General features: G+C 42.1%; 1 protein-coding gene across 2 annotated transcripts in view; it reads left to right on the top strand.

Annotated features, from left to right (window-relative positions):
* The window catches only part of IGF2R (insulin like growth factor 2 receptor), a 91,228-nt gene that overhangs the window by 72,707 nt on the left and 3,234 nt on the right, over window positions 1-15,287 (top strand). Inside the window, exons 41-46 of one of the 2 annotated variants that reach the window (XM_050948984.1) lie at window positions 395-531; window positions 1,505-1,619; window positions 4,004-4,150; window positions 5,887-6,071; window positions 7,257-7,443; window positions 8,632-8,784. In XM_050948984.1, the coding sequence (XP_050804941.1) occupies window positions 395-531; window positions 1,505-1,619; window positions 4,004-4,150; window positions 5,887-6,071; window positions 7,257-7,443; window positions 8,632-8,784 (924 nt within the window). Of the gene's footprint in view, window positions 1-394; window positions 532-1,504; window positions 1,620-4,003; window positions 4,151-5,886; window positions 6,072-7,256; window positions 7,444-8,628; window positions 8,785-15,287 lie in introns of both variants that reach the window. The other variant, XM_050948983.1, reaches the window with a different exon arrangement.

Here is a 15,287-nt window from a genome sequence, read left to right as displayed (position 1 = left end):
GTACTATTTTTAACTAACAATTTCATAATGCTTTCTCTGTGTTTTTAATTGAACTCCAATTTACTTCCAAATGTAGCTTGACATGAGTAAAAAATTGATCTAGTAAATTAATGTTAGAGAACAGTGAGTGACGCATATACACACATCTTAAAATAAGAATCAGATCAGTAGATTTGGAAATGCAATCAAAAAAATCTGAAGTTTGACTCATTCTGTGTTTGCCCAAACAGATTGAGAGAGCTCTTATGTAATGAGGCATGTAAAAATGAGCACTCAGTGATTATGTAAACGAAGCAACAATAAACATTTCTGAATACAGAATACTTCATGATGCTTAATCCTTTCCTTGTTCCTGTTCATTTGGCATAAATACTTTTCTCTTCTCCTATGATAGGTATTACATGAACCTATGTCAGAGAATAAACAATGGACCCACAGACTGCCCTGAAAGAGCCGCTATTTGCAGCAAAAGTCGAAATGGGGCTGTTCGGGTTCTGGGAGTCGTGCATACGCAGAAGCTGAATGTGACAGGTTCAGTAATCCTTTTGAATCCTGATTTCAATAGCTGCAAAATCAGTATTTTTATTGAGAGGATCTAGTGGTCATGCTGAAACTCTCTCTTGCATAAAGACTTCAGTAAATACATCTGTTGCATGTTAATCAAGCTTTTTATCTTAAATGGCAGTAATAGTTTATTAATGACACATGCTTTTAAAAACTCTTCCAATATTCCGTCTAAAACAGAGTAACATTTAGGCTGTGATAGTGGCCAAAGGAAGTAAAATTAGTTATAGTTGAGCTTCTCAAAGGCCATTTTTTTAGGAAAAATCTCAACTTTGCTATCAAGAACCCAGCACTGGGACATGTCCAGGTGTTCTACTCACTTTAATAGAATGTTTGAACGTATTGCTTCTTTAAATAAGGATTCTTGTTTAAAATCCTAGTTACAGGAAAGTAGATAGTGACAGTTTTAGAAATTGCAAGAAAAATTATTCTGCTGCAATGTTTTGGTTTAAAGAATCTTTCCTCTTGTCTTCCAAAAGTGCACCTGCAGCTAACTTTTAAATCTCTTGTGTTTGTAAAGATTGGAAAGAAATCTAACCAGTAGAGGGGAAAAAAATGCACTTATACCCATTGCCTTACTTGCAAAAATCGATTTTTCATTCATTATTTGACGAAGTGTGGGCTTTATTAAAATTGTAAAATGGAACTAGCAAGGCAAATTAGCCATCTCTTTAAAGGAGACAACACATTTGTAACTGCAATGTTTCTTTTGAGAGGCATGGGGGAAACTGTATGGTAAGGATGGTTGGAATGATTTAAATTTTAGCTTTTGTACCGATGTAACAAGATGCAATTTGACCTCTGGGCCCATCAAAACATTGGGATTAGGTATTTAGATTATCTAAAATGGCAGTAGTAGTTTAACCATAGTCACAAGCAAAGTTGTATTTAAAGGCTTACAGAACACACAGAACTGAGTCTCTCAGTGATTGTTTTTCAGATGATAAAGTCCTTGTTAGTTACTCAGGTGGACATGAATGTAGAAAAAACAAGAAAGCAACAACTATTATAGAACTGAAGTGTGCAAAAACAATTGGTGAGCCTAGGCTACATAGGTGAGTAATAAGACTTTTTTGATTATGTTAACCAGACCTTCTTGGTTCAGTCAACCAGAAAGATAGAGGGATTGCGGAAACAGCTTTGTTCTGCTGTAAGGATGCAGTACTAAATGCACAAAAACCAAACTCTTGGCTTAAGAACTTAGAATGTTAACTTTGCTCTGCTATAGCACCTCTCATCCAAGAATCTCAGTGCTTTAGGAACATGGTCTCTCACACTTTTTTGTGAGGTTGGTACTATGCCCATTTTCTGAAGGGGTTAAGACCCAGATTTTTACAGGTATTATTTCACTCAATGTTTCAATGCCTATGTCTCATTTTCAAAAGTGACTTAGTGTTGGCGATGTTTAACTGAGGTGGAACAGTGCATAAACACCTTTAAAAATTTGGGCCTAGGTTATCTGAGCAAGGTAATACAGTGAGTTGATGGTAGTGCTGGGGATCGGAGCCATAGGTTCTAACTTGCAGTTTCTGCTCAGACCTCAAAACAGAGTCAGTTACTGTTAAATAAAAAAATTGAACAAAATAGATTTCCAAACTTTATCTAGGTGCCAAGTTTTGGAAATTTTGCCAGTTAAATCAATTTTCAGCCTAATTACCCAACCTCTCTCCCAATCTGTAACTACACATTTTCTCTTCTGCTTGAAAAGATTAGTTGGCATCCCTCTTATTGTCCTGATCCTCCACGTTGTTCTCTGGCATTAGCACCTTGTGGAGAGCCAAAACAACGGTCAAATGAGGATGCTAGAATTAAAAATGCTGGCAGTGGGACAAACAGCTGCCTGCTGTACTCACATGTTCTTAAAAGTAAATGCAGAAAGTTCTGAATAAATGTGCACTTTGTGCTACTTGTCAGCTATCTGTAAATTCCAAGTAAAGGAACTGGATGATTGCCCTGGAATAGCAAATGTATAGCCTGATTTTACCCTAGTCTCTAGAAAGCCATTTAAAATTCACACAGACTTCAATGTGTGTCATCACACAACACATTTTCAATCTGTTTAACAGATTGGAGGCTTTTGGACTCTTTTTCCACTTGTTCAATTTCATAAACAGCAATTCCATTCAGTATCTATTTTAGATTGTATGGGCTAAAATGTTGGTATTCCTTTCAAACTGATAAAGATGTGATAGCATAACAGGAAAGAATCAGTTGTTGTTGAAGTGGGTGTGGCTACAGTATATCCATTATCTTTTAGATGTTTGTTCTCTCTAGATTTATCAAATTATATCAGTTTCAAGGTTTTATAGCCATCAGTTGTCATTACCAACAAGGTTTTGGAGAGAATGTGTTGCCTAACTGCAGGTTTCTTTAATCGGTTACTTTAAGTGTGTGTGTTCCCTGGTCCACACTACGCTGTTAAACCGATTTTAACAGCGTTAAATCGATTTAATGCTGCACCCGTCCACACTATACTGCTTTTATATCGATTTAAAGGGCTCTTTAAATCGATTTCTGTACTCCTACAGAACGAGAGGAGTAACACTAAAATCGATATTACTATATTGATTTAGGGTTAGTGTGGACGCAAATCGACATTATTGGCCTCATTCTTTTACAGTAGCTACCCACAGTGCACCGCTCCAGAAATCGATGCTAGCCTTGAACCACGGACGCACACCACCGAATTAATGTGCCTAGCGTGGACGCGCACAATCGACTTTATATCTGTTTTATAAAATCGGTTTAAGCTAATTTGAATTTCTCCTGTAGTGTAGACGTACCCTGTGTGTGTGTGTGTGTGTGCGCGCGCAATAGTAAAGGCTGGCAAAACTCTATGTATAAAAGTTCTCATTTAATGAGCCATGATCTCTGAACACCTCCCCTGAGCACTGAATGTTTGGAGCCAAACTTCATTGTTCAGCTCTGTCTGGGAATCAAATGTCCCACTGGAGCAATAGGAAAACTAAGCACAAGAGCTAGGGTCTGGAACTTGACCAGCCATGTTTGTTATCCAAGATCAGTGAAATGCAAAATGTAAACCTTCCGAAGCAAATCAGACTGTTGGTTGGTTTTACTTTGCATTTAAATCTCAAATGCAGCATGTGCCATTGGGAACTTTAAGCAGCTGTTCTGATTTTTTTTTTTACTTTTTAACTTTGTGGTTTCAGAAATTACCTGTTGTTGGACTTCTGAATCCATTGACCTAGGAAGCAGTTCAGTAAGGCTGGTAGAACAGTGATCTTGATCTAGGTCATCAGTTTATGCAAGAAATAAGCACAAATATTAAGCTTCTACCTGCTGAACCAATAGGCTACACCATGTTGAAAGTCATGAGTATCTTCCCCTCCTTCTTTCCCCTGATCAGTTATATTCTTTTCAGACTAGCAAGCATGTCACTCAAATATGACTTGTTACTGCTTTCCTGTGTATTTGGTAGGATTGATGAAGAAAACTGTACATACTATATCACATGGGGAACTCGAGCAGCTTGTGCTGTGAAGCCACAAGAAGTGGAGATAGTGAATGGAATGGTTATTAATCCTACAACTGGGAAAAATTTCAGCCTGGGTGACATTTATTACAAGTAAGTTAAAAGCGTGTTCCTGTAGTGTGCTGAATTTGGCTACTAAAACCATACCACTTTGACTGCTATGGGCTGTCTTAGATGTGCCTAGCTTTGGAGCACACATGCTAAGGAACTTTCTGTAACTCACCAGCTGTGTGCAAACTACTGACTCTGGGGCTGATCCTGGAACATGCTGAGTGTTTTCTCTTCCTGTTGAAGTCAATCGGTGTTGAGGATGTTCTGTGTATCTCAATGTATTCAGCATCCCTCAGAGTCAGGCCGTTTTTAAAACCAAATATCAAGAGTTCATCTGTGGTGTGCAAAACTCTCTGTCAAAATGATAAAAAGGGACAACAACCCCCTGATCTTGCCCAGTGTTTGTTCCCTCAGCCACTGTGTTATAGACTCTTACTACACCATTATGGTGACTTTTGGTTTTTATGTAGCACCCTTTTTGTACTCCAGTAATGATACATTCAGAGCTTCCAATGCCCCAAAAGACCATTCTGCTGATGATAGTCTGACCTCCTGCAGGACACAGGCCATAGAACTTCCCCAAAATAATTCCTAGAGTGGATCTTTTTTAAAAAACACCTTCAAAGACATCCAAACTTGCCAATAAGGTAGAATTGCTTGCAAGTTCTGAGGTAAGAAGTTTGGTGACCATGGTGCAAAGCTTTAACTGTGGAGAGGCATAACATTGAGTCACTGGTTGAAATGGGAAATCTTAAAAACAAGAGGCTCAGGGAAGGGAGGAATGTTGGACCTCAAGACTGACACGTGTGTGTGTGTGTGTGTGTGTGTGTGTGTGTACGCAACCAGTAAAACTACAGAAGCAACTGCTTAGAGCAGGTTTACAACATGCTCAAAAAAGGCAATGAAGTAAACAATGCAGGGTGTGTAGCATGGTGATATAGCCTCGTAATTCAAGGGTGTGTTGGGAAAGCAAAGCAATGAAGAAGCATTGCTTCTCCAAGTCACAGACCAGCAACACACACTAAAGAGAATGGGAGTGGCATAGCCATGCAAAAGCACTGGTACGTCTATTCACATGGCAACCCTGCCATGTTCAGTTATTCTACTCTCTAATGGCATTGAATGAGGCAGGGAGGGAACAGATAGGTAGGAAATAGTTCTTTATTCCAAAACGGACTTGGAAAGGTAACTGGGCATGGGTTTGTTCAAAAATCAATCTCGAGGCCGAAGAGGAGTACTGGAACAAACATCCTTTTTTAAAAACATCAGAACTTTGACTCTCTCTCCAGTAATGTCAATAGAGACAATTATAAAATGTACGCATTGCAAGGTGTTGATAGCCATTACTCTTGGACCTGCTGGATTGTGTCAGCAGTGCCAGGATATTTCCACAATTACTGATGAGGCGAAATGCAGGATTTTATGACTAACACTTCAGCCCAGGCCACTTATGATCCTAAATCCATAGTTAGGCCTCAAAATAAGTGGGCTGATCACCCATAAATCCTACTGAAGCCAATGGCAGCTGCAGGTGTTCAGTATCTTTTGAAAATCAGGCCACTTACCTTTCGGTACCTCCTTGTGGATTTGGGAGCTAACTTGTAGGTACCAAGGATTGAACTTTTTTTCCCCAATATCTGTCCTTTCTGACTGTAGAATATAAGAAATGTGCTTGGAAATCTTCTAAAATCAGGTTGCTGCTGATGTTGCAGTATTTGTTCTTGCCCATAATTATGAGAGAAATATGGACTTTACTACAGAGTTGCTTTTGCTTTCAGATTATACCAAGCATCTGGTGATATACGGACAAACGGTGACACATATGTGTATGAAATCCAGCTTTCTGCTATAACAGACTCTGCGCACCCACAGTGCTCTGGAGCCAAAGTATGCCAGATTAAAACTACTAGTACCTACATTAGGAAAGTTGGCTCTTCCGATAAAGCTAAATATTATGTTCAAGGTAAGTCCTCACTGACTAGAATTGTCTACACTTGGAACCTTTCTGTGAGTTACTTCCTAGAATGTGAGACTTCTGCTTTTACTATTGTTTGTACTAGTATATTCCTGTTAAGGCTGCTGGAATTATCTCCCTAGCTTCAGTGTTTCCATTCTTACTTGTCAGTTTGAATGCAGGAGTGGCATAACGGAGGCAGAAATGACTGACTTTCCGGTGGAGTGATGGGGAAAACAAGACCTTCTCTTCTTCTCACCATCCCCATTTGCATGTATGCTCTATAAGTAATTGTACTGTCTGCGATCCCAGAAAAGGGTTTAATAAAGCTCAGATGGGCTCTTCAGCTTAAAACATCACATACAAGACTTAATGTTAGTTATGGCAGGGCTTTTCACATCCCCTGCAGTTACAAAACTTGCCTGAACAGTATTAAAGTGAATGTCTTTCTCCCCTCCCCCCTATATAAGTTATGCACCCACCTTATAGTAGCCCCATCTAAACTGTACTTTCCTAGTTTATCTATAAGAATATCATGCGAGACCGTATCAAATGCCTTACTAAAGTCTAGGTATATCACATCCACCGCTTCTCCCGGCGACAAGACCTCCTTTGTTAGTCAATACTGCCAAACAGGCTATGACACACAGGACAAAATACCAAGACACACACACTCTCTATTTTCATGGAGATGGTTATTGGTATCACTGCTTACTAAATCTCTCTTTACGTTGTGTATTGCTTTCCCAGTACCTCAAATAGCAGATGGCATTCAGTGAATGTCATTGCTGCAAACTGTTTCATGTTCTCCAGAATTCAGAAAAACATTATCAAACTGCATATTGGATTTAATATTTTTGATGAACATGAGTATAACACTAAATGAACTTTTAACACCTAGTAAAGAGTTTTTTGTGAAAAGTAGGCAAAATATTAGTAATTCTAGAAGGGCTCTGTAATATATATATATTCCTGCCTGATGGCACAAATATAACACTTTTTTTTTTCCAAAGTGAATGAGTAATCATAACCTAAACATTGCAGAAGTAAATTTAGACAGACATTCTGAAGTAACACACTTTTTTTTCTTGCTCTCTCCTCAGTAAAAATGTAGCACATTTAATAGACCATTTGTAAGGATCTAGTGCCTGTGCAATGTGTTTTATGAAATCTTTTCACTTTTCTTCTTTGTAGATGATGACTTGGATGTTGTGTTTTCATCTGATTCAGCCTGTGGTAAAGATAAATCAAAATTCGTCTCCTCAACGATTTTATTCCACTGCAATTTACAGGCAAAGGAAGGCATCCCTGAGTTCCTTCACGAGACAGCAGACTGCCAATATTTGTTTACCTGGTACACATCTGCAGTCTGTCCATTAGTGTAAGTAACTTCTTTATTCTCCCAAAGTAACATGCAGTTCTTGTTAGCAGTTATCTGTTCTTCCAGCATTATCTACCGTAGTTGTGGCAAGGAGAAGACGGCTAAGAATCTAGTAAAAGGAGCATCTAATGCTTATGAGAGGAGTGAGTGGATACAATTTGAAGACTTAATAAATGGAGGAACATTGATTCCACTTGCTAGCTAAATGATCATCTTGTACTAAGATTATTTCAGGTCTAGGTTGTTTAATATTTGCACTGAAACAAATTGAAAAGAAGAGACATCAAGTAAAATATACTTCTCCCCATTCACTCAGTTTGTTTCCAGCCAACAACTGCTTCTCTGGTTACTGAGAGGAGTAGCCTAAGGCATATCTCCCATTAAGAAATGGTCTTAACTTAAAAAGAGAGCTCTCCGTAGTCATGTATCCAGTGTGTGGAAATGAATAGCTAGCTTTCTTCCACACTACAAATGGTTGTCACCTTTACCGGCCCACTTCTTTATGCCAGAACTTTCTCTGCTGGAGTGGACAATATTTATTTATTTATTTGTATTGCGGTAGTGCCTAGGCATCCCAGTCACAGGCCAGTGCCCAGTTATGCAGAACATTGTACAAACACAACAAAAAGATGGTCCCTGCCTCAGAGCTTACAACCTAAGTATAAGACAAGATCCAACAAGTGGATGCAGACAGTTGGGAGAGCACAAGGTAACAATAAGACAATACTGACTGGCACAATAGGTTGTGGTCTCGAAGGTAAGATATATGTGTAGCTGCATCTGGGTGCTATTACAGCTTGTTGAAAGACAAATTGTGTTCGCCTGCTATAACTTGCTATGGTGCAAGGCTAGGGTGCTGTGGATTCATAGCTGGATTCTACATTGGTTTTGGGTTCAGCTTTTTTGTTCTTTAAATATTAAACTGTTGCCATGAATTCTACTTGTTAATAACTATGTGCTAATAAATATGTAATGTTTTTTACGGAACTGTCCTTTTAAGTAATAATTCTGTATTTGGTTGCAGACTCAAATGACCCTCTTCTTCCTATTTCTTTGGTTTAGAATAAACTAGATCACTTGTGTATTAAACAGAAATGCACTAAACCTTCTCTCTTTGAAGCAGCTTCTATATAAGAGTCTAACCAGGCAGTGTCCTCTTAACCATGTCGTCTTTGTTGCCTACAGAAGTTCTGAGATCAAAGAAGGCCAGTCTGATGAGGGAGTGCAAATTTTTGAAGGCCTTTCGGGAAGAAGCCAAGCTGTTGGGGCTGTGCTGAGTGTCCTCCTGGTAGTTCTCACAGCGTGTCTGTTGATCTTGTTGTTTTACAAAAAAGAGAGGAGGTAAGGGGCTAGGGGAGGCTAATGGGAAAATGATTCCTTGTGTTGTGTAAGGTGATTCAGTTCAAGTGGGATGGTGACCACTTGAAATCTAGTCAGTTTCTCAGAATGCGTTAGAAGTATTTACAGGTACACAAATGGGAGAAACTGGCTGACTAATCTGTTCAGTTATTGTACTCTTAAGTGTTACATGTAACAATAACGGGGTAGTGGGGTACTCAGGCAATTGACTTTTTTTAAGTTGATGGTGTCTCTAAGCATAACTCAAGAGTTTCCCGTGGTTCAACTTGATACAGCAGAGAACAAATACATGAGCTAATGCTATCATGATTAACACTATGTTCAGCACTGTGGAGCAAATGTTGTTGTTTGCTCTTCCCCGGGTGAATGTTCTGCTAGCAATTTAGATTTGAGAAGGCAGAGGAGTTCCATAGATTCTAGAACTGAAAGGGACCTTGAGAGGTCAAGTCCAGTCCCCTGCCCTCATGGCAGGATCAGTACTGTCTAGACCATCGCTGATAGACATTTATCTAACCTACTCTTAAATATCTCCAGAGATGGAGATTCCACAACCTCCCTAGGCAATTTATTCCAGTGTTTAACCACCCCGACAGTTAAGAACTTTTTCCTAATGTCTAACCTAAACCTCCCTTGCTGCAGTTTAAGCCCATTGCTTCTTGTTCTATCCTTAGAGGCTAAGGTAAACAAGTTTCCTCCCTCCTCCTTATGACATCCTTTTAGATACCTGAAAACTGCTATCATGTCCCCTCTCAGTCTTCTCTTTTCCAAACTGAACAAACCCAATTCTTTCAGCCTTCCTTCATAGGTCGTGTTCTCTAGACCTTTAATCTTTCTTGTTGCTCTTCTCTGGACCCTCTCCAATTTCTCCATATCTTTCTTGAAATGCGGTGCCCAGAACTGGACACAGTACTCCAGTTGAGGCCTAACCAGCGCAGAATAGAGCGGAAGAATGACTTCTCATGTCTTGCTCACAACACACCTGTTGTTGCATCCCAGAATCACCTTTGCTTTTTTTGCAACAGCATCACACTGACTCATATTTAGCTTGTGGTCCACTATAATCCCTAGATCCCTTTCTGCCATACTCCTTCCTAGACAGTCTCTTAACATTCTGCATGTGTGAAACTGATTGTTCCTTCCTAAGTGGAGCACTCTGCATTTGTCTTTATTAAACTTCATCCTGTTTACCTCAGACCATTTCTCCAATTTGTCCAGGTTATTTTTGAATTATGACCCTGTTCTCCAAAGCAGTTGCAATCCCTCCCAGTTCGGTATCATCTGCAAACTTAAGCATACTTTCTATGCCAATATCTAAGTCGTTGATGAAGATATTGAACAGAGCCAGTCCCAGAACAGACTCCTGTAGAACCCCACTTGTTATAACTTTCCAGCAGGATTAGGAACCGTTAATAACTATTCTCTGAGTATGGTTATCCAGCCAGTTATGCACCCACCTTTATAGTAGCCCCATCTAAATTGTATTTGCCTAACTTATCGATAAGGATATCATGGGAGACCATATCAAATGGCTTACTAAAGCCTAGATATACCACTGGTTTGACATGATTTGTTCTTTACAAATCCATGCTGGCTATTCCCTGTCACCTTAGCGCCTTCCAAATGTTTGCAGATGATTTCCTTAATTACTTGCTCCCTTATCTTCCCTGGCACGGAAGTTTAAACTAACTGGTCTGTAGTTTCCTGGGTTGTTTTTATTTCCTTTTTTTATAGATGGGCACTATATTTACCCTTTTCCAGTCTTCTGGAATCTCTCCCATCTCCCAGGGTTTTCCAAAGATAAAAGCTAGAGGCTCAGATACCTCCTCTATTAGCTCCTTGAGTATTCTCAGATGCATTTCATCAGGCCCTGGTGACTTGCAGGCCTTTAACTTTTCTAAGTGATTCTTAACTTGTTCTTTTTTTATTGTTTCTTCTAAACCTACCTCCTTCCCGTTAGCACTCACTATGTTAGGCATTCCTTCAGACTTCTCGGTGAAGACCGAGACAAAGAAGTCATTAAGCATCTCTGCCATTTCCAAGTTTTCTGTTACTGTTTCTCCCTCCTCACTGAGCAGTGGGCCTACCCTATCCTAGGTCTTCCTCTTGCTTCTAATGTATTGATAAAAAGTCTTCTTGTTTCCCTTTGAGCTCAAACTAGCTGTGAGAATATTTTGTGCCTTTGCATTTCTAATCTTGCCCCTGCATTCCTGTGTTGTTTGCCTATTTTCATTCTTTGTCCTAGTTTCCATTTTTAATATGACTCCTTTTTATTTTTTAGATCATGCAAGATCTCGTGGTTAAGCCAAGGTGGTCTTTAGCCACATTTTCTATCTTTCCTACCCAGCGGAATAGCTTGCTTTTGCGCCCTTAATAGTGTCCCTTTGAAAAACGGCCAACTCTCCTCAGTTGGTATTTCCCCTCAGTCTTGATTCCCCTGGGACCTTACCTATCAGCTCTCTGAGCTTACCCAAATCCACCTTCCGGAAATCCATTGTCTCTATTTTGCTGTACTCCCTTCTATCCTTCCTTAGAATTGCGAACTCTGATTTCACGATCGCTTTCACCCAAGCTGCCTTCTACTTTCAAATTCTCAATGAGTTCCTCCCTATTTTGTTAAAATTAAGTCTAGAACAGCTTCCCCCTAGTAGCTTTTTCAACCTTCTAAAATAAAAAGTTGTCTGCAATGCAGTCCAATAACTTATTGGATAGTCTGTGGCCCGCGGTGGTGTTTTCCCATCGTATATCTGGATAACTGAAGTCCCCCATCACCACCAAATCTTGGGCTTTGGATGATTGTTAGTTTTTTAAAAAAAGCCTCATCCACCTCTTCCATCTGGTTAGGTGGTCTGTAGTAGCTCCTAGCACGACATCACCCTTGTTTTTTACCCCTTTTAGCCTAATCCAGAGACTCTCAACACTTCCGTCTCCTATGTCCATCTCCACCTCAGTCCAAGTGTGTACATTTTAATATATAAGGCAACACCTCCTCCCTTTTTCCCCTGTCCATCCTTCCTGAGCAAGCTGTACCCATGCACACCAACATTCCAATCATGTGTATTATCCCACCAAGTTTCAGTGATGCCAACAATGTCATAGTTGTATTTATTTATTAGCACTTCCAGTTCTTCCTGCTTATTACCCATACTTCTCACATTTGTATATAGGCATCTAAGATACTAGTTTGATATTGCCTCCCAGTTTTTTGCCCTGACCCTCCTTTCTCTCTGCCATTATAGCCCACACTCTATTTCTGACCCATCTCCCAGGTCTCCATGTTCCCCACTTACCTGTGGGCTTTGCTCACCTGTCCCCATTGAACCTAGTTTAAAGCCCTCCTCACTAGGTTAGCCAGTCTGTGTCCAAACAGGGTCTTCCCCTCCTCGAAAGATGAACACCATCTCTGCCTAGCAGTCATTCCTCAAATAGCATCCCGTGGTCGAGGAAACCAAAGCCCTCCTGGCGACACCATCTTCGCAGCCAGGCATTCACCTCCGTGATGCATCTGTCTCTGCCCGGGCCCCTACCTTTGACAGGAAGAATCGATGAGAATACCACCTGCGCTCCGAACTCCTTCACCCGTACTCAGAGTCCTGTAGTCACTATTGATCTGCTCAGTGTCACACCTCGCAGTATCATTTGTGCCCACATGGATGAGTAGCGTGGGTTAGTAGTCAGAGGGCTGGATAATCCTCGACAATGCCTCTAACATTTTGGTTACGGGCCCCCGACAGGCAGCATACCTCCCGAGATGAAATGTCAGGGTGACAGATGGGCACCTCCGTCCCCCTCAGCAGAAAGTCTCCGACCACCGCTACCCTACGTTGCCTATTTGCGGTGGTGGCAGCAGACCTCCCAGCCTTGGGGGTGCAAGGCTTCTCCTTTACTGTAGGAGGTGATTCCTTCTCTCCTGTATCAAGAGCATAATGGTTACCTATTAACACGGCAGGAGGGTTCGGAGCAGGGGTGGAGCACTGCCAGAAGTAACCAGCTGCCAGTGTCCACCCTGAGCCATCTCCTCCTCCACCAGTGGTGTGTCAGCAGTCCTGTGTACTGGGATAGCTACCTCAGCTGTCTCCACATGGACACTGTCCAGGAACTGCTTGTGGATTCGGATGTTCCTCAACCTAGCCACCTGCTCCTGTAGCTCTCCCACCTGCTGCTCAAGAGATTCCAGCGGTAGGCACCTTTCACATTGGATACCCCACCCCCAGCCTGGATATCAGTTAGTGGAAATTGCAAGTTACGGTCCCTGCAAAACCACACCAGGATCTGGATAGAAGCATCCATGCTCAGATGCTCTGTCTGGCTACAGGCACAGGTGGAGGAGACAGAAGCAGTGCTGGCACAGGTGTTGCAGGTCTCCCTAACCATCGTAGGCCTCCCTGTGTCAAACTCCCTTTCAGACTCTCCTGTCTGCTCTGCTCCCCTGGTTGCTCTGCCTCTGGCTTTTAAAGCCTACTTGCCTTGGTCAGTCCCTCCCCCCTCGTGAGTCACACTGGGGAAGGCCAATTAAAGGAACAAGGTCAGGCACTCAGTCCCAGCTGTCACAGCAGCTGTAACTGAAACTGAAGTCACCTGAAATCAGAATCACAATTAAAATTCAAACAGTCAAGCACACTCACTCACACCAACAGCTAGTACTCTCACCTGGTAGTCTGTTCAGCAGCGGGGTCTCTTGCTCTCCCTGTCAAACTCCCCTGTCAGCAGCCCCCTGTCAGCTCTGCTAGCAATTTTGTTACAGATTTGAGAAGGCAGAGGAGTTCCAGAACATTTGTTGGTGACAAGGTAGAGAGGGAGTGGTGTGATTGACTACCTCCAGATACTAGAATTGAGTCTTCTGTGCTAGCAATTAGAATAGTCTTGGACCAAATCTTTCTCTGGCCTGGTCTACACTACGCATTTAAACCGAATTTAGCAGCATTAAACTGGTTTAACCCTGCACCCATCCACACAGCGAGGCCCTTTATATCAATATAAAGGGCTCTTTAAACAGATTTCTGTACTCCTCCCTGACGAGGAGTAGCGCTGAAATTGGTATTGCCATGTCAGCTTAGGGTTAGTGTGGCCACAAATCGACGGTATTGGCCTCCGGGCGATATCCCACAGTGCACCATTGTGACTGCTCTGGAAAGCGATCTGAACTCAGATGCACTGGCCAGGTAGACAGGAAAAGCCCCGTGAACTTTTGAATTTGATTTCCTGTTTGCCCAGCGTGGAGCTCCGATCAGCATGGGTGGCGATGCAGTCCCAAATCCAAAAAGAGCTCCAGCATGGACTGTACGGGAGATACTGGATCTGATTGCTGTATGGGGAGACAAATCTGTTCTATCAGAGCTCCGTTACAAAAGATGAAATGACAAAGCATTTGAAAAAATCTCCAGGCTCTGATAGACAGAAGCCACAGTACAGTGCTGTGTGACAAGCGTACCGGAAAGCCAAAGAATGAAATGGACACTTATGGAGGGAGAGAGGGGATCCTGAGGACTCCAGCTATCCCCGCAGTCACCAAAAAGCATTTGCATTCTTGGCTGAGCTCCCAGTGCCTGAAGGGTCAAAAACTTTTTCCCCGGGTGTTTAAGGGTATATGTCGTCAATTTACATCCTTCCCCCCTCCCCCTCCAAAAGAAAAAGGGAAAAAAACAGTTTCTTGCCTTTTTTCAATGTCACCCTATGTTACTGCATGCTGCTGGTAGACGGGGTTCTGCAGTGCTGAACACCAGCATCCCCTTCCCAGTGGCAGACGGTACAATATGACTGGTATCCATTGTCATCAGCCCGTGAGTGCTCCTGGCTGGCCTCGGTGAGGTCGGCCGGGGGCACCTGGGTAAAAATGGGAATGACTCCCGGTCATTCCCGGCAGATGGTACAGAACGTCTGGTAACCGTCTTCATCATAGCAAATGGAGGCTGAGCTCCTATCAGCCCTCCCCTTTCATGGCTAAAGAGAAGATTCTGTACTGCCTGGACTATCATAGCAGCTGGAGGCTTCCTCTCCCTCATTTTATCTCACTAAAAAGTCAGTGTTTCTTATTCCTGCATTCTTTATTACTTCATCACACAAATGGGGGGACGCTGCCATGGTAGCTCAGGAGGGTTGGAGGAGGAAGTAAGCAACGAGTGGGGTTGTTGCAGGGGCACCCCCTAGAATGGCATGCAGCTCATCATTTCTGCGGGATCTCTGGGGCTCTGACATGGAGCGGCTGTGCTCTCTGGTTCTCTAGTATACTTGCCCCATATTCTAGGCAGGACTGACTTTATTTTTAGACAAAACATAAGGGAATGACCTGGGAAGTCATTCCCATTTTTGTCTTTGCGCCCCCGGCCAACCTCAGCAAGGCCAGCCAGGAGCACCCATGACAGCAGCAGACGGTACAGAACGACTGATAAGTCATCTCATCTCCAATTTACGATAGTATGGCAGACGGTGCAATAGGGCTGGTAACTGTCTTTGCTACCTTGCAAAGGCAAATGAATGCTGCTGTGTAG

The sequence above is a fragment of the Gopherus flavomarginatus genome, chromosome 4, assembly GCF_025201925.1.
Source record: "Gopherus flavomarginatus isolate rGopFla2 chromosome 4, rGopFla2.mat.asm, whole genome shotgun sequence".
Classification (NCBI taxonomy): Eukaryota; Metazoa; Chordata; order Testudines; family Testudinidae; genus Gopherus; species Gopherus flavomarginatus.
The sequence above is the reverse complement of the archived record's forward strand: the minus strand, read 5'-3'. Positions and strand labels throughout refer to the sequence as shown.